Raw genomic sequence first — 20,367 nt, 5'->3', positions numbered from 1 at the left:
TAGTCTGGTGATGCCTTAGCCATACACTCTTTCTAGGCCAATTATATATGAAGTTGTCTTTCTGCTTCCTTGCAGACTGAACAAATAATATTGAAAAAAATAGTAATTTGTCAAGTCATTCTCGTGCTCCGTGCACATCTGTCAAATCGGATAAATACAGGACAAACACATAGGTCTTCCATTGGCCATTTGCATTTTCAACAAATGTGAGAATTGAAGATGAAAGTGAGATGAAATGTATCTTTTTAGCTAAAACCTTTTTCCTTTAATTTGTTTCCCCTCCCTGTGTACTGCTGTCCACTGATCACTGATTTGATCTCGTGCACATGGCGAGAACTTGTATTTGTTGGAATGAAGTGAAGGCTCAAATGACCTTTACTCTTTCTGTATGTTAATGAGCTGACAGTGCTGCTGTAGTGCCTCATATGTGATTCTGTACTTAATCCATGAAGTGACCTGACAAGTGCTTTTTTTAAATTTGAACTTCTCATTACATTGAGCCGTTCTGCTGCCTTGCCATAACGCACCCTCACACCACAAGAAAACACGTAACGTTGCTGTGGGAGAAAAGCCGACAATTACCTCCAGTCTGAGCCAGGAAATGTCTTTTGCCCAGGCCAGAGAGGATATATCATTATGTCAGTGTAGTAAGAGAAAGGTCATCAGACAAGATGGAGTGCAGTGCACAGGCCTCCTTTCTCAGCGTCAAGATAGAAAGAAGATTAGAAAAAAGTGAGATACTCAACTCAGCTTTACCTGCTGAAATCTTCTATAATGCTGGCAAATCGGGATCTATGCATATTAGGGGTGTAAAGAAGATTCTCCAATACAAATCAGAAAACCAATATGTAAGGAGGGCACAGTGGCCCAAAGTGCTTTCAGTTTCAGATGTTCCCTACACAAGCCAGCATCCAAAGACATCCACTTTAAGAACATAAGGTTTGATGAGCAAGTGTTATGGATGATTACACAATAGTGCTATAATGGACTTTTACTGATCCAACAAGAGAAGATCAAATGGAGAGTTGTGCAGAAAAATAGTGTGCTACTATGTAAGAGGCCTTCAGAAGAGCAGAGAGACCCCAGGAAGAGTGTGATAACAGTAAACATCTCATTTGCCCCTTTTGATTGACTGTCTGAACTTTTAAACTGCCTAAAGTGAGTGAACTGTGTATTTTAATGTATGTATTTACATCTGGATCTGTGTGTGTGTGTGTGTGTGTGTGTGTGTGTGGGTAATGCTTTAACTTCTAGCCTGACGGCCGCTAACCATTTGCATTGATTCAAACTGTATTATGTGTTTGTGTGTGTTTTGTTGACCATATGTGATGATATTAAGCATGTGTTAGAGACCTCCTTCTCTGCTATAGTATATAAGACAATAGAGCATGTGACAAAGGAGGAAGTGTGTCTTTTTCTTTCCTTAGATTGTGTGAGAGACCGCCTGTTTTTAATAACTTATATTTTAGCCTTTTTGCAGTGGCAGTTTAGTCTAGCTTTTCCATTTAATCATTTTTATTTTATTTTAATCTTTTCTAACCATTTTATTGAATACATGTTTTGAATAATTTCTGATTCTGATTCCAATAAATCCGTTTATGATTCTGATAAAAACAAGTAGAGTGTAGTCTACTGAAAGAGCTGTTTCTTCTGTTTATAGACATCCTTAGTAAGGTCCCTTGCTATTTCTAACTATTACTCTAATGTGTTTGAATGTGCTAAGCTTAGTCTCTCAAGAGAGGGACTAGCGTTAGAAGTGTTAGGACAGGAGCCAGAGGAAGAGGATATGTTTTGAGTGAGAGAAAATGCCGTCTCTCCGAGGAGAGAGCACTTAAATCACTTTACACTACAGGCAGCATTCACCACACCCACACCCACACACACACACACACACACACACACACACACACACACACACACACACACTCCCTGGAGCCCGAGGCTGCCATACAGGGGCCACCTGCTCATCAAATAAACATTCAACGACATTCACACACCATCTGGAGCAATCTTCGACATGTAGACTGCAGTGGCCAGCAAAAATAACCGCACACCTTCTGATTGGTAGACGACCGCTCTGCCTTCTGAGCCACAGCCGCAGATGATACTACTGATTTGCAATTTTGTGGTTACTGGCATCCGATAGCAAGTGCTCAAAGACATTTAGGACCCTATTTTAACGATCTAAGCGCACAGCGTGAAGCGCCTGCTGCAGGTGCGTTTAGGGCATGTCCAAATCCACTTTTGCTAGTTTGACGGCAGAAAAAAGGGTCCGTGCGGTTCAAAAGTGTTGTACTTAGTGTTTTCATTAATTCATAGGTGTGTTTTGGGCGTAACATGCAATAAACTAAAATCTCCCATTCCCTTTAAAAGCCAGGAGCATTTGGACCTTGGAGCATTGCTATCATGATGGAGGATTGCTTTTGCATGTTTGTGTGCTGCTGCGCTTCAATGTGTGTGTGTGTAGCAAGCATAGTGTGTAGGCGCATTTTAAAATAGCAATGAAATGCTGCGTTATTGACCTTCTGAAGGTTTTTGTTGGTCAATGGCGCAATCACTTTCCGCTGCCTCAAGATAGCGATACACCACAAATGCACCTGAACACACCTCCCTGTAAGACCAGCACGCCCATGGGCGCAAAGATGGCCGCAGGTGCATTTGCTATTTAAACGACGCGGGCGCTGGACGGGAAACTGACAACTGGGTCGGTCTTAAACTAGCAAAGACACTTGCTGCACTTTGCGCTGCGCCGGGTGCAAGATAGGGCCCTTAATCTCACTCATCCCAGTTGCGCTGCTGCCTTGTCCAAATTCTTAATCTTTTAAGGATAACCTATTGCTCCACTGATTTGTCGGTCCAGTCAGAGAGACTGAGGGGAAATTACGTAAAGTTGAAGGTATTTTAAAACCCTAAAAGATTCGGGGCTGGAGCCCCACAAGGCACCCCGTCGCTACAAGAGTAAGAGATACGTAGATCCAAACAAGATTCTGTTGCTTAGGTTGTATTCTTTTATAATAAAGAATACAACCTTCGTTGTATTCTTTATTATTTCACTTTACTGTCTAACTGGCTCACTGTCACAGTAGCTCCTTGACTGTTGACTTACTACCTGCTTGGCTGTCTGGCTGCTAAATTGGCTAACTAGTCTTTTGTAAGACCTCTTTACCTCTTACACAGGCTTTGGATTGACCCGTCTGCACTTTATTTTTTTATGTATTACTTTGTATTTTTGTATGTATCATCTTATGTTTTATGCAGAGCACTTTGTGATTTTTATCTGAGATAAGCGCTCTATAAATGCATTTAGTTGTTACTTACAAATTCAAAAAAAAAACTAATATAGATATTCATTGATGTGACAAAAAGGTCAGTATTTATATATAGAGTATAATCATTAAATGTCTGATATTGAGTAAGTTACTTTGAAAATATTTGGCCGGTACACAAGTATCAAAGGAAGTACAAAAAGATAAGCAGGGACAGAAGAAGTTGTGAAGAAGGAATAGTTAGAGAAAATGTGTTGAAGTGGAGGGACACTCACTTGGCACCACGTAGCCACCGAACAGGATCAAGATGGAGACGATGAGCGAGCCAAACATCATCATGAAGCCGATGAAGAGCCAGAGACGAGCTCCTGCAAGCATAGCCGCGCCAATCACTTTCATTAGCTCACCAGGTAGTCTCCACACCAGAGGCCTATACTACCAAGCAAGATCTGGGGTTACCAAGGTAGCTTCAGGTTCAACCCAGGGTTTTGTTTATCATGACGGCCGGTCACTTGTTACCGGGTTATATTGGCATGGTCATTTATGGTGAACACCTAACCTGCTAGGGAGTAGGGTTGGGCATCTAGAACTTCCAAATTTACGATTCTAATGGAATCTTTTTTTATTTTTATTGGAATCTTTGGGAAAATTTTGTTTCAAAATCGGATCATCCAGATTTAACATGCGCAGGTTTTGGTTTCCGTAGCGGCCACTCTCAAAGAATCGGAATCGAGAATGGATAAGAACCGGAATGAAAAGGAGGAATCGGAATTGGAATCAGAATTGTTCAAATAAAAACGATGCCCAACCTTACGCGGGAGCAGGTTATGTTGAAAGCACCACCTACTGACCAATCAATACTCGATTGATAATGGCGTCACCGTTCTTAGAAGATCCGGTGGAACTCGGTGTGCGGATAGAGAGAGGTGCGCACAGAAAAGCTAGAACATTTAGAGACCGACAAAACCCGTTGACATTCCCTGATGGGTATCTTTATTTAGCGGAGGGAAGCACGTACTGTATTTTTGTCATCTTCTTGAGCCGTGTTTTGCCAATGCTGATGGTTTTGAATTACGTTTTTATATTTATTTTTTATTTGCTCTCACGATCGCTTACCACTGCCAGGTGCAGAAGTGTAATTATGTTCACATCTTGTTGTGCCTGACTGATGGGGCAGTGATATTGATAAGCCTTGTAACTTACACATTTACAGCGTCTGCCATTTTTTTGCCAACTTTCCTTCCTGGATTTAGCAGCAGCGACTGTATTCCTTTTGCTTGTATTACGTCTCTGTGTTTTTCATATTTCTGTAGGATTATCGTTTGCTCTTCTTGTGTAAAATACTCTGGTAGACTTGTCCACGTTTGTGATTGGTCATATGGTGCAAACACCGCCCCTTTTATATGAAGGCACTCGTCGCTAAATTAGGAAAACCTGGGTTGATTAAACAAGTTGATAACCACCGTCGTGTCACATCTTGTGCAAGACTGCGGTTGTTAGGTTTGGTGAAGCCGGGTAACGGACATGTTGACCTTGCTTCATAGTATAGGCCCTGACAGCTTTGTGTGTGCAAAAGTGCTTTTTAATCATGTATTGGTAAGAACTGGGTGTATGTTCCAATTATAAAATCGATTATTATAACAATGTGCTATAATGTAGACTACTGCGGCCTCTATTAACCTGTAAATTAATATGATTTAACCATCCCATACATATATTGTTTTTGCAATTGCATTGTTATTCACGAAAAATGTCATTAACTTATGCTGACCTCAAACCAAACCACTTTTCAAGCGATTCCCCGGTCACAGACAAATTTACAACATGGGAATGAAATCACGAGTCTTGCTAGAGTCAAGGCGTGTTCCTGTCGTCTCAATTGTTTAGTGTATAATTTAACAAATGAATGAAAAAAATTGTATGATATGTTGAAAAAAGTATAATTGTGACATTGTATAATTTACAAGTGCTCTCTAACGTATCATCTGGTGTTTCTGGGCATTTCCCATGTTTTGCCGGAAGTTTTAGCAGCTAGAGGGGTTAAAGTAGGGCTGGGCAATATGAACTATCCAGACTGTTCTAGCTGTTCTAGTATTTGCCTTTACCCACTTAGTCATTATTTCCACATTACTGATGATTATTTATCACATTCTGCACAAGCCTTCCGTGACCGTTCACGGAAGGCTTGTATCATGTGGACACGCCAACAGTTTTGTTGTCATTACCTAGAATTCCTCATGGGGGCGACAGAAACTACGCACTACAGCTTTAAGTTCATTGTGCTAAAAAAGCAGTCAGCTGCAGCACATTTACTGGAATACATAAATAGATGAATAAACACACACACATTTAGAGAAACACACCTGTCCTGCCAAGGCAGCCCTCTTCATATGTGTCTCCCCTCACCTGGCTATTAGAAACTGCATTTATCCTAAAATAAAGACACCGACAAACAGGGCAGTTAAACAAAATAGGAATAGGTCCTAAATATTCACTGTTCTACACTACAGAGTCAGTTGACCTGAGTACTTTCTAATGTTGGAACTGCAGAAAAAAAAAAGATGCTTTTATGTGATGTTAAGAGATATTCTCAGTGTTGCCTAAAAGGGATTTTCAACCAGCTTTGTGGGTAGGATGTGTAGTTTGTGAACTATAGTAATCTTCCCTACATCGTGACAGTGCCCAGATCTCACTTTACATTGAGCCGTCTGCACAACACAAAACTAAACAGTAGAAATTGCTACGACCTCTTCTTTTTTAAGTAGCGGTTTGTTGATGTTAGGATGTCAGTGTAGTATCTTGAGTATCGAAGTGATAGGGAAATACGGACATGTTACATGAGGGGGGCGCGTGTTTGCAAGGCTTGATAAGCCAGAAAACTGGCCGTAACAAAATGCAACAGCCTTTGTTATTTTCACTTTCCAGAGCCTGCTGTTTGATGATGTCCTTTTCACCACAGGTTTGATGCAGTATAACATGCTTGAAGAAGCCAATTAAATACGTAGGCCTGTTTGATTTGTATTCTATTTCGATATGCGGATACATTTACAGTTTATTAGTGGCCTTTGTACCTCACTAAACTGAGAAATAGACCTTTTTCACTATAGGCATTTTGGCTTATGGCAGGAAATGCTATAATATGTTTTTTTTAATAATATACGTTTTTTCCCATAAACATAAAAAGCAAATCCTCTTCTTAACTCTGCAAACGTACATGTTAAACACACTATTATTATTAGGGCTGAACGCTTTGAAAACAATATCTTATTGCAATTTTTCTGACAAACATTGGGTTTGCAATTTAAATTTCTATAAAATAAATAATAAAATCAACATATTTAGCTGATTTTACATAAGTGGTATACAGAACATTACTCAAGAATATCCAAATAGACAGATTTTCAACCTATAATGTCCAGCACTTACATGAAGAATGCTATGGTGGAGAAGACGCCACATGTGTGGAATGCATGGTTCATCTGCTCCTGAGATCGATACATCACTGCTGCGTCAATCATGATCCACCAGCCTGTGAAGAACTGGGAAAAGAGAATACAGGGTTAACATCTGAGGTATCTGAATGCATAAGATGCAGTATCCATTACATGACTCTCCTTACATTGTAATGTTGGACAAAGCTAGTGTCAAAGAGAGAATACAGAAAGATAGAGGGTTACAAATGGCAAAGTCCTAAAAGCTCCTCATGATCACACGGGCGTGAGACGTGGGGGAAGAAATTAGAGGCCACACGTCATTCTCATTTTCAGGTTCATACTTGTTATTTTCGGTGTCTACTAGAACATGTGTACATGCTTTAATGTTATTTTTCTCATACTGTCTGTCTGAATATACCTGTATTCACCCTCTGTATGAAATGCTCCTTTTTAGCATCTGTCTCTTTAAGACCCCCCTTGAAAAAGCGCAGTCTGCTCTCATTGGTCAGCATTTGTTGGTCTTACGCATCTGCACTCTCTGCACCATAATAGCAGCCGGGAATGACTGTAACGACACTGTAAAGCGTCAGATATACTCGCGCTCGACACTGTGCGCGGGCCACCGTAGATGGCGCTCAACGCATTGTTCGTTGCACTACTATCTGAAACACCAGAGGGCGTACAAACAAAATAATCTGTGAATAAGCAAGCAGCAGTAGAGATGAAGAGAGCTGAAGTAAAGGAAATCAGGCTGCCTGGCAACAGTAGTAAACATATCCATGATAAACACCGACGTACCGCCAAAAATTACATTTATCTACTCTAATTATTAAACGTAACGTCGTTTATCTCCTAATCAAAATGACTGTCTGCTTGTAACACTCTTTCCATGAAGCCGTTTTTTTTGGCTTTGACAAAACAATCTCTTATGTTTTTCCACACTCTCAAAATGTTTCTTTCTTTCCCAGTGTGGTGACTCTCTCTGACCACAAAGTTAAGGCTGTTTGACTCCCTGTGGTCTGTACATGAAGAATCGCACAGATGTTTGTGTTTCTGCTGTAAAACTACGTTTTCTGTCTCTGTCAGTCATTCAGCCACTGACCAGAACTCCTGAGACAATAGAAGCCACTGCGTTCCTCCTCTCCCCCCAGTCGATGCATTCATACTCTGGCCAGCGGAAGCTATCAAGAAAGCCTGCCATCTGCAGCCCTCTCCCTGTCTTTCTTCTTTTTCTCTGATCCTTCTCTGCACAGGTGAACCAGTCCTCGTCCTGCCTCCGTGTGGGTCAACACCTGCTGTTCCTCACAACTCTGCTTCTGGCTCAAATCAGTGACTTGGTCAGAGTTGCCTGTAGATGATGCATACATAGATGTATTATTAACATATTCTATACACAACCATTGGTCTGATGTGTAACTGTTAAGATTTCTCAGACATGGAAACAGATCTAGGTTAAGTGTTCTATGTTTCAGAGGGGTTTCTCAAGCACAAATGTGCCCTTACTATAAGGACAGTTGGCACTGAATCCTTAGGTAATTTTGTTGTATATTTGGTTTGGACAGCTTGTCTTAAATTTTCATTTCAGCATAAAGTCAATCTAATAAACTGCTCTTATTAAAATAATAGACATACTCAATTATTGGTTGATTTTCACAAATGTCTTACACTAAATTATGAGAGGCACAACTACACGTTATATATATATATATATATATATATATATATATATATATATACACACACAGGTTCATAATTAAGGACATTGTATGTGGAATTTGGGACACTAAACTTGATGTATACCATATATATATATATATATATATATATATATATATATATAAATAACACACACACACACACACACACACACACACACACATATATGTGTGTGGGGCTGATAAATTAAGCTAGCTCTAACGTTAGCACAGCAATACTATTTCTTCGCCCACTGTTTGGTTAAAAAAATAAAATAAAATAAAAATAATAATAAATATATATATATATAAATATAATCCATTATTGGCTTGATAGCATTAGCTAACACACACACCGTCCCTGGGTTGTGTCAAGGCTTTATTGATGTTAGGGAGCTAACTAGGAAGCTAACATCACGTTATTCGTCCAGCTTTCTTGTTTCCAACGATAACGCGGGAAGCCAGCTACCGGTTAGCAAACGTCAACCATGAACGTACTGAGGTTAAACTTAATAACCATGGCAACGTAGTAATAACCCATAATGACATGTTTTGTATGTAGGGTTACGTATAATTGCCCACCTTGTCAAGAGCCCCGAGACTGCTTTCAGTTTCCATTGAAAAGATAACATTCTTTTTCTTTTTCTTTTTCTTCTTCTTTTCTTCTTCTTCTTCTTCTTCTTCTTCTTCTTCTTCTTCTTCTTATTTAAATGGCGGATTGCAAACAACTTTTAGGTGCATACCGCCACCTACTGTACAGGAGTGTGTTACATCGTGTCATTTTACCCAGGCTATCTTACATTCTACTCATCAAGCCTGGGTCTTTTAAAAATAGAATTCGTGCCTTCCTGGTGATTCTTACCTCCTCTCCCTCTCCTTGTGATCCCAGTATGCCCATCAGATTCCACTCCCGCCCTGCCTCCTGAACCCGATCTTTAAACACCCCCGTCTTTCCATCTCATTCAATGTGCAGTACAACATGACATGTTCCGCATTTTCTTTAACCCCACAGTTTTCCCTATTCCTTTTTCCCCATTAAAAACAAGGTGTCAATCAGTCCTGTGTGATCCACTCTGAGTCTTGTCATTATAATTTCCTCCCTCCTGGTCTTTTTCCTATAATTCTTTATACTGACAGACTTTTGTATCTTATAATATCACCTTCCTTTTCTGTCCTCCCACCATTTCTGCCATATATCAATTCCTTTCTTCTTAACCACAGCTTTTCCTTCACCTTTTCCAAGTGGAATTGGAGCTGTTATTTCCTTTAGTAATGCTTATGTGTATATCTGTGTTTATATACAGTCTGTTAATATAAAGGTTGTTTATTGTGTAAATACGGTTGATTTATTACAAATATTATAACTAATTATATTCTATATTTCCATTTCTTATATTTTATATATATTTTTTCTCCTATGTCTAATTAATGTGTATTTGTGTTATTCTGATGTGTGTACATGTTTCTTTTGAGCTGCTGTAGCACAGGAATTTCCCCAGTGTGGGATTAATAAAGTCTATCTTATCTCTTTCGCTAGTTTGTCTGCACCCTCATTCCCTTTCACCCCCTCATGAGCTGGCACTCACAGGGAAAACTAAGATCAGAGTTCACGTCAGACAAGATCTTGGTGGACCAGCTCTGATTTAATGTATGTTGCCAGGGAAACTTAGATGCTGTTCGTGAACCCACAATTGTGTTGTAACTCTTATGCTGGACTTCAGTAAATTTTGCTTAACTGAACTCTTCGTCTCAGATTGATCCTTGTGTTCTGGTAAACTTAAGTCCGATGTAATAAGGCGCGGGAATTAATAAATTTGCCTCTTCAGCACCCGACAGAACTCAACATCCATGCCACCCCGGGGTGTAATCTTAGCAAACTGTGATGAAGTTCTATATTTAGGTCTTCTCTGACATATGTCATTGACTGTATGCTTTTTATGACAGCTAAAGAGTCTGTGCATAATACCACCCTATCAGGTCTGACCTCTTCAACCCACTGTAGTGCAATGATGGCTGCCACTATTTCTGCTGTGTAGACAGATAACTGTTCAGATTATCTTTAGGAGAGATTTATTTTTCATATATATCACATATTCCTGTTAGATTTAATTGAGCAAACATGTGTCTTCTCCACCTTTTGTCATACCTTTGAGCCAGGTCATTAGGTTTTCTATGACTCTTTTAGGTTAAAAACCCAATGTGATATACAGTATGTCACAACAATATTTACAGTGTTTGGTGTTGTAAGCCCCCAACGTCGTCTTGCAGTCAGAGCTGCCTGGAAGGGACTAGGATTAGGCAATGGTTATGGTTATGGTAATGGTTATGGTTAGGGTTAGGGTTAGGGTTAAGGTTAGGTGCCTTGAAGTCAACGGTCGCAGCGCTGCCTGGAAGTCGACGGGCTTAAATCACCATCAAGCGATATTTACCTAATGGGTTTGTTCAACAAATGTGGACAGAACAGGTTAATTGTAATATATGACGTGTTATGTAAGCATTCAAATCTTTAAATTACTTAAATCTTACTTTAGAAACAGAAAAAAATGCTTTTAAAAATTAGCTAATTCTGTCAATCTGTTGACCATGCACACAGCCATCTTGGAAATGTTGTCTTGGAAACACAAATTGACAAACTGTCATATGACTGCCACCAGGATGTTCCATCAGTGTCACTTAGGGGCTTAATGAGTTGAAACCAAGGATAAAGCTGAATGAGGAACTTTCCAGAACATTTAAAGAACATGTGACACGTGTGTCACCGTGGGTCCTTATGGGTTAATAACAGTTCAGAACCAGAAAATACAAAAAATAAATCTTTTCAGTCAAATCTTAATTTACTTCATATCAAGAATGAACTTTGAAGTTCAGATTATTGCCAGTTTATTACATTGTATATTACATTTGTGATATACATAAGATAAGATAAGAGCAACAGCCTCTCCATGTACACACATATATCCAGTTATCATTCAGTAACACACAGATCCATATACAGAACATACACACCAAGATATTGCACATTCCTCCATGTAAAAGCCACAACCATAAAAATATATCCTGGAGAGAAGACAGGGTCAGCATGCCAATTATTTTTCCAGCCATTCAGGTCAGGTTTTCAATTTGTGATTTGAGTTTAACGGATAGGTTACCATAACCAATATTATATTTAATGGCTGCCCTGTAGAATAATAAGGTAATGCTTTTATCCACTCCATGGACCCTGAGTCTTCGTCGAAAATGCAGACGCTGACTGATTCATGGACAAACATACTCCACTAGATGAGCCCATTGTAACTGAGAATCCTCTTCCTTTCCACACAGCTTTCATCAAATCTAAATTTAGCATGTATGCACCCATGGAGCGGCCTGCCTGTCAATCTGAGACTTTATTTAAAAAATACGAGCTTTTTTCAGTCAAAAAGTGGATAATTGTATAATCATTGATACAACATTTGTTTTATCTGGTTGTCTGAACAGCACATACTAAATTCAGCTGAGCATAATAATAATGCAGGATTTATGCTTCTGTGCTAAATCCACACCACAGGTACAGTACGTACGGTAGCCTAAAACTGGATTTATGCTTCTGCAGAGCTTTCGCTGTAGCCTACATAAGTGGCCTGAAGTTTATACTTGTGTGTTGGTGTTTGCGTTGATCTCTTTAGGAGAATAGCAGGGCCGGCATGTGTGTGTGTGTGGGGGTGTGTGTAGAGCGAGTGAGAGAGTGACGGCGATTAGCTTCCGAGCGAGTAGTGACTCTCATAGTGAGAGAAACAAAGTGCCTCCCCTGTTTTTTCTGACCACAGTCGGAAATCTGTAGCAGGAAAAGTTCACCCTCTCTTTGATTTCATGTTAGTGATGGAAAAGGAGAACCAGGAAATGAGACGGGCGAAATGGAATGTTACCAGCCACGGCCAATCGGACCAATCACAGTTGTTGCTGTTTGTGTCATTTTTGTGTGCACGTCAGACTACGGCGTAGGGTCCGTATCTCCACGTACCAATGTACGTACCGACGGTGTCGATTTAACGTAGAAGCCTAAATTGACGTTTAGGTACGAGGAGATACGCTGGACCCTATGCCAGACCCTATGCCAGACAGACCCCACGCCAGACCCTACTCCAGACCCTATGCCGGATCAGTTTAGTACTCGTACCAGTTTAGTACCGGTACCAGTTTAGTACCAGTTCTTGATAGCCATCCCTACCTAACAGAGCTGCTGGGTTTGAAAACTGATTTCTATTATGGAGCCAGGTCACTGAGAGCTGAATAGTTAGACCTTACACTGAATTCTAAAAGGTAAAGCTAGCCCGTGGAGCTTTTGAAGACTGGACTGGATTAAAAAATGGGCAGGATTAATTGCACCCAGTGAGCGGTTTTAGCAAAAGGACCATGAGAATTGAATTGCAGTAACCCATCTGACTCATAACAAAGGGATGTAATTCATTTTTCTGATTTTTTATATATATTTCTTGGATGGAAAAGGGCAATCATATTAACGACTGATCCTTAAAGACTCACAGTCTTTATTTTGTCACTTGTTTTGAGTGACTGACTCACTAAAATCCTCTAATCTGAACTCTGTGAGACTCAACCATGGTTGTCACAGTAATCATTATTTATACAGCACTTAACACACAACACAGTTGATCCAAAGTGCTTAACAAAACACACAGGGAAACAGACACAAAAGAAGGACACAAACACAATAGAAGAGAAGAAAAACAGAGTGATGATAGAAAAGGCACAGGTCACACAGAAGCCCTATAACAATGGCTAAGTTAGCCACAGTTAAAAGCCAATGAGTAGAGGTGTGTTTTAAGATGACTCTTGAAAATCTTGATAGTGGGGAAGAATCTGATGGTGGGAGGAAGAGAATTCCACATTTTTGGGGCAGCGATAAAGAAAGCCATGTCCCCGTAACAGTTAGTCCTGGATATCGGGACAGACAGAAGGTTTTGGTCAGATGACCTCAGATCTCTGACAGTATATGGGGACAGGAGGCCTATACTTAAAGGGGGAGAAACCATGTAACATCTTGAAAACAAATATCAGGATTTTAAAATCAACTCTATACTGTTCATTGTCATATGTCATATTTCTCTCTCTCTCTCTCTCTCTCTCTCTCTCTTTCTCTCTGTCTCTCTCTCTCTCGCCTGGTTTGGCTTGAGGTTTCTGTCTGTTAAAAGGAAAGTTATACCTCGCCACACAGTTGCTCTTGGGGGTGGAATTGTTGGGTCTTTGTAAATTATAGAGTGTGGTCTAGACCTACTCTATCTGTAATGTGTCCTGAGATAACTTCTGTGATGATTTGACTATAAATAAATAGAATTGAAATTGAATCCTTGAAGCCTCCATCTCACAAGGAAAGGCTGAAATAAAATACAGATAGGGTGTAAGTAAAATAAAACTTTCCCAACCTTTACAATTGCTTCTGTCCACAAAGATTGAATGAGCTACACAGGAATAAATCCAGTTAACACATTTCACATCTTTTATTTCTTATTACTGATGAGAACAAGGAGGACAGCTCTTGGTAAATTCCTTCTGGGCCTCCTCTCAGAGCAGAAGGGGTGGGACAGGTTTGCTGGAGGAGGGCTCAACTTGTTATTGAGGAAGAGATCCAGTTGCAGATGACAGCTGAGTGCTAGCACAGACAGACAAAAACAGATTTGCTCCTGATACACTACTGAGGCTCCACTTTTATTCTGTGCCACAAATCCACAACCCTCAGAGAAATGGTGTGATTAATCATCAATGGTGAGTCCTTACTGTTTGCAAGTTTTGGCATAAGTTGTGTGTTTGAAGCAATCAGGATAAAATCCATTGCACTGGGACATGAGAGTGGAGAATCAACACTATTGAGTTGTACCTGCTGTCTCTCAGCCACATTAATATTAATCTGAATCAGGCCTTGAAACCAAATATTAAAGTGTTTTTTATTTTATTTTAAATTCATGGGTATTGTGAAGTATCAAAGCCAGCTTTATGAAACCATAGTTAGACGCAAACTGAGCTTTGCTTTCATTGGCTGTTACAGTGACTCAGCAGTTTTCTGTCAGGAAGGGGCAGGGCTCTCGTCTCCTGAGTGGCAAACATGGTAGCAAAAGAGTATATGACAGGCCTTAGTGTTTTTCACTAACAAGATAAGCAGACAAGTTTTATGACAGTTTGTGTGTTGTAACTTCCATAGGGCCTTTGGCTCAGGCAGTTTCAACTTTCAACTTAAAATACAATGCGTTTGTGTTCTTCTCCACTCTGTGTTTGTGCGTGCTGAACATAAAAGCTGAGAAAACTAAATATGTCAATGCAACTTTAAAATAGGTTTTTGAGTTTTTAGTTAGAAACTGAAAGTCAGATTTTTAATCCCTTAAATGCGCTGTACACGAAAAACTGAAAATAAAAATGGTCTGGGTCTCCATACGGCTCTCACAGACCGTTCCCCCAACTCATCAGATACCACCGCTTTGTCACGGCCTTCAGCGTCAGATACCGATACTCACACGCACGTGCAGCCAGACCAAAACAAAGAACAAAGAAGCTCGGATTACAACACACACAGAGGGAGTGTGACTTCATTTTCTGCTCAGGATGCCAACTCTTAACATATTGCTGTGGAATTTCCATCTCAGGAACTCATGCTATGTATGTTGAGACAGTGGTACCCAGGTCTCATTCAGGTCAGTGTCCAACATAACCTCTAAACCTTTCCAGGCAGAGGAGTACTTCAACTTTCTGCCTCCACAGATTGAGGGAATCTAGGCAGTTGCATGATAAGGGAATGTTTTGTTTCATGCCTGTCTTTTGGAGGTCGGTGGGCATGCCGCACTTTTGCATGTTTGGGGAAAATATTCAACACGTTACGTTCTCTGAGTGAAGAGACTATCTCTCTAAAATTAATGGAAGACAGGAACTTCAGTTGGGATAACATTTACACTGTACTGTGTGATCCTAAATTCTCCTCCATTGAGAATTCATAAAATGCTTCTAGTTATCAAAGTCTCCCGAACATTTTTCACTTATGTGAAAAGAGTGCTGCTCCTTAGTTTTTCCTTAACACATAGCAAATAGTTCTTGGCTGCTATATTATTGTTATGTTCTGAATATTGAGTACAAATTCAAGAAACGTTGCAATCTTTGCTGTTCCCAGAACGGTGCCGGTCCTACTGGTCTTGCTTTTTCATTCTCTTTTATATGCTTATGTAGCAGGTTGATTGGTCGCCATGTTTTCAATTACACTCACTCATTGACCAATCAGGAAGCAGCTGCATGTTATATAGGCAGGGGCGTAGCACAAAATTCTGGGCCCTGTAGAAAGGCATTTTCTATGGGCCCCTCCCCGCATCCACAGCTATTCATTCTAGCATCTTTTTGGGCCCTCCTCACATGAGGGCCCTGGGTACTCAGTCCAGAATTACACCCGGGGCGAGACCCCCTTCGAGGCCCCCCCTTGTTCCATTTGCGAGACCCAGAGGTGAACTGTCCCCCGCGCCCCCCTCCTCTTTTCCTTTCTCACACAGCTTCTGTGCACAAGTCAAGATGCTCCTCTCTCAGCAAGCAGGGCACCTGAAGCTGCAGGGGGCGTTGATTTGCCAATTCCCCACACAGTGAAATGATAGATAACAGAAAACCACTCCGCGGCGCAGAGGATTTATTTTTTATTTTTAAGTTCTCGTGCCTTATGAGTCATTAATTCGGTTTGTTTTGAAAAACTGCTTCGCCGGCGCTGGTGCCTGCACTAGCCCCTCTTCCCGCACCACGCTGCTGTTTTGTCTCGTCTGTTTCAACGGGCGCAGTATCTACATGCATGGCATTTCCCGTTAAATGGAAACCCTCTACATCAACGGGTTATTTGTATGAGTTCACTCCAGGTTTTGAACACCACATTTGCAATTGGTTTGTTTCCGGTATCTGTTGCCCAACTGGGTGCCCTACAGGGCTGCATTAGATTGAGTGATTGTTTTGGTGAATTGACACAGGCCACAGCTTTGCCTTTTTTCTGGCCTGCCCGTGTTTATTAATAAGTCCCTAGCTTCATGCATAAGTCAAACCTGTGTGCTTTCTGTATTTTGGTGGTTTAATTATAAAGCTATTCAAATCCTATTCTCGGGGTGAAATTCCCTGGGTGGCCCAAAAGGCGCTTCCACCTTCCCACCTCCTACACTTACATAGATTGTCATACAGTTCCAATTTTCAACAATTTAACTTGTAGCTCAGGAGGTAGAGCGGTATCCCCAAGTTGCACCTGATGACCAGGCCAGGGCTTTGCATGGCCGCTCCGCCAACATCGCTGTATGTGAATGGATGAATGCTTTGTCCCATAAAGTAGAAACCTACTATATAAATGCAGAAGCCTACATTTACCACTTACCATCAGATGAGTGGTTCTTGAGAATGCTTCCAACGGGCACGCCAACTGAAAATGCTGCAAGCAACAATACTGGGAACCAAACAATTGGCCCGTTCCTAACAGGCATGCGCTCCAAACGGGCACTGCACTAGTTAAATGTTAGAAGGAGCAGATTTTTTTTGTATTGAAATTACAAAAAAAATGTTCACTTTGTGAATGATTCATTCAGCCTTAAACAGCTCACTCACATGTTTGGGTGTCAGGGCTACTTTCATGACAACAGCTATATATAATGCACTATTGCTGAAATGTGAAAATAAATTATTTTTCCCTACATGGTCAGTGCTACACTGAGTTTAATTTTGTTCTTTTTGTAGCCTGCAGGTACGTGGTGCTGAAGATCCGGGCTGCAGTGAGAGGCAACGTGCAGCCAGAGAAAACAAGCACCACAGCATTTAGCCAGGCTAAAGGTGATTCAAGAGTCCAAATCAATGAGCGCTGCTGTAAACCTGTTTGAGTCGCGACTCACTCTGATCTTTCACCCGTGTCTTTAAATTAACCCTTGAGTCGCGAGTCTCTAGTATCATTAACTTGGATCAGTTGAGTCCTACTACAATTCAATCTAAAATGATAACGGCGCCACACACAAACCTCTTGCAACATTAGCTACTACTAGTCCTAGCCATCTTAGCTGCCAAAAGCTTTATAACTTACAATTTCGTGGGCAACCACAACTCCACAAGTCAACTCAAGCGCCTGAGTGAGCAGAGAGTACAAGATTAGGAACTTCCCGCAGAGCCGGAAACATTGCAAGCTCGCAGACCATGGGACTCATGAGTCATGGGCTCTTGATTCCTGAAGTGAAGTCGCGCAAATCAGCAGGCTACATTGTCATGAGTGGATCTGTAGAGTGAGTGAAGTCTCTCCTCGAGTCAGGGTGAAAAGCAAATCCACAACAAAAGCCATTCTTTCACTTCTGAAATAACATGCTTATGAGTTATAGGTTTGGTTTATAGATATAGCATTTCACAATTAGGTTGATCGATTTGAAATAAATAAATAATTAATATATTTCTGTTTCTATGTCTACATTGAATGCCTATATATTGCTTAGGCCAGTGGTTTCCAACCTTTTTTCCTTGGCGCCCCCCCTACTTATGTCTAAGAAAAGCTGAGCCACATATTCCGAATGTACAGGGATGATCCCCCTGAGGTCAGGTATGTGGATACTTCTTTAAGACACACCGGCTTGCCCTATGCTATTTCCTATAAAGCACCTGGGCTTTATAGGAAAGCCGGCGGGGACATAAACTGTGGCTGTGGGTATTACGTTCTCTGAGTGAAGAGACTATCTCTCTAGCTGTAGCCCGTTTGGAGACGGTTCCGATCAAACTATCAGTGGTTCCACGCCAGCACATGTGCTTTATAGGAAATAGCATAGGACGTGGCCGGGCAAGCCGGTGTGTCTTAAAGAAGTATCCACGTACCTGACCTCATGTGGATCATCCCCGTACGTTCGGAATATGTAACGGTGGAGAGATGCTTCGTCCATTAATTCTTACAGTCTATGAACATTAGAACATATTAAAAAGAGAGTTTTAATGAATATGGTCCTAGGTGTGAGGCATTTTGTTGGTAGGATTACACTCTGTAATCAAGATAGACTTTTATAAATGCAGGACATATTTAGCCTTTTGGTTAATGATTTTTTTTTAAATGATCCCTCTGAGAGCTTGTCTTCCCAGAATACACAACTGTTGACAGTGGATTACATTTGAGGGCAGACATGGTTCTTAATTCTCTTTTATCCCATTTTATCCTTTCTGTGGAAAATGTCTTCTCAAGGGCTAATGTGTCTCGTTGAACCTGTTCACATTTGCATATGTATGTGTCTGTGTGTGTGCTTTTCTGAAAATAGATTTAAACCGTGGTTGCTATTGTCAACCACCATGCCATAAAAAAGCCAAAGCCAGTGTGGCTCATCAATGTGTTTTTAGACAGAGCTCTATGGCACAGAGGAAAAGGCTTTATATACTTTATAAATACTTTATACTTGTCGGGCGCTCAATTTGGTCTTTTAATGGGATTTATAGACAAAAAGAAGAATATAGATTATCACCACACACCAGATCCTTGAAGTTTTCAAACCCTTGATATTCCACACAGAAACAATGGTCTGTGAGATCAAGCTAAACATAATTCCTTTTCCCTCAAACCAAACCAAACCAAAACCCAAAGAAGTCTGTTTTGGAGGAGCTTTGTTGAGCTTTGGAAATCTCTGTCTGTTTTTAGTTTTTTGGATTTAGGGTCAAAATCTGCAGGATAAACATTAAACCCAGTTATCTGCCTCTGCATCCCACCTCTATGTCTCCGCCTCTCTCTCTCTCTCTCTGTGCAGGAGAAATGGATGGCAGGATGAGCGCTGATGGGTCAGCCTTGATTTCCCAACCGACCCAGACAGTCGATGACCTGCAGAAGAAAGACTGTGGATCCTGAAACTAAACCGAGAGCTGGGGGGTAGTGTGGAAGGTCTATAATGAGGAGACAAACACATTAAAACACACACACACACACACACACACACACACACACACACACACACACACACACACACACACACACACACACACACACACACACACACACACACACACACACACACACACACTCTATGTGGTTCATTCCAAATGTAATGAAATTATCAATTCCTCCACAATCTCGCCACACAAACACAGGCACTACCATTCATTAAAAACTCAGACAAAAAGACTTCAGACTGCATTGAACTCCCACCTGCTTCCAGCTCTCGGTTTCCTTCATCCAGTGGAGACAGCAGTCCCAGTTGGCAGAGAGAATGAAAGCCTGATCACCAATTCCTCAGCAGAGGAACGGATCAATCTGGATAAATATTAAAGACTCTGCTGATAAAGCTGCATCAAGTCATGTATTCGTAGACCTCTTCTTTTTCTCTGTCACTGTAATCATTTTCAGTAAAAAAGTGCATAGTCCTTGTGTTCTGTGTGTTTGTGTGTTCCTGGTTCTACCGTGCGTGTGTGTGTGTGTGTGTGTGTGTGTGTGTGTGTGTGTGTGTGTGTGTGTGTGTGTGTGTGTGTGTGTGTGTGTGTGTGTGTGTGTGTGTGTGTGTGTGTGTGTGTGTGTGTGTGTGTGTAACCGCAAACTCTTGGAAATATAGTAAATATAATACAAGACTTTTTACATTTCAAGCTAACTCGTTTTAAAACCACTGGTAGGGTTGTTGCGGAGATAAATAGAATATAGCATAGAAATAATTGCAGAAATCCTTTGTGTACCACTGACCAATTTTCACATTATGCTGTTATATATGTCTACCCTTTGTTCATTTTCCCAAAAGGAACGTGAGCAATCCAAACCTGCTCATTGCTCAAAAATAAAACATTGTATACACATACATACACATTGTATACCTAAAGACATATGCTTGCAAAATGGTCATTGGTCAAGAAGAGGGAGGGTGAACAGAAATAGATGTAAAGCAATAGATGCAATATGCCATCATAACTAGTGGGATAACCATCCGCCATCTTACCTGGGTACTGTTTACAATCACCACCTATGGGCAGCAACTATATTATCAGCTGTTC

At 40.8% G+C, this 20,367-nt stretch overlaps 1 protein-coding gene and 1 long non-coding RNA gene across 2 annotated transcripts in view; one reads left to right on the top strand and one right to left on the bottom strand.

The window, feature by feature from the left end:
- Window positions 1–9,089, bottom strand: part of LOC114564619 (transmembrane protein 50B) — a 15,590-nt gene extending 6,501 nt beyond the window's left edge. Inside the window, exons 1-5 of the mRNA XM_028592060.1 lie at window positions 8,977–9,089; window positions 7,803–8,048; window positions 6,693–6,805; window positions 5,630–5,697; window positions 3,542–3,634 (exon numbers count right to left, since the gene is read on the bottom strand). Coding sequence (XP_028447861.1) covers window positions 3,542–3,634; window positions 5,630–5,697; window positions 6,693–6,805; window positions 7,803–7,901 — 373 coding nt within the window. The 5' untranslated portion in view covers window positions 7,902–8,048; window positions 8,977–9,089. The remainder of the gene's footprint in view (window positions 1–3,541; window positions 3,635–5,629; window positions 5,698–6,692; window positions 6,806–7,802; window positions 8,049–8,976) is intronic.
- A 4,925-nt stretch (window positions 9,090–14,014) lies between these two features.
- LOC114564178 (uncharacterized) lies at window positions 14,015–19,756 on the top strand. Its single transcript, XR_003693730.1, has 3 exons — window positions 14,015–14,154; window positions 17,122–17,214; window positions 19,143–19,756. It is a non-coding gene; the product is annotated as an uncharacterized LOC114564178 (long non-coding RNA).
- Window positions 19,757–20,367: the final 611 nt, after the last annotated feature.

The sequence above is a fragment of the Perca flavescens genome, chromosome 11 (assembly GCF_004354835.1).
Source record: "Perca flavescens isolate YP-PL-M2 chromosome 11, PFLA_1.0, whole genome shotgun sequence".
NCBI lineage: Eukaryota > Metazoa > Chordata > Actinopteri > Perciformes > Percidae > Perca > Perca flavescens.
The sequence above is the reverse complement of the archived record's forward strand: the minus strand, read 5'-3'. Positions and strand labels throughout refer to the sequence as shown.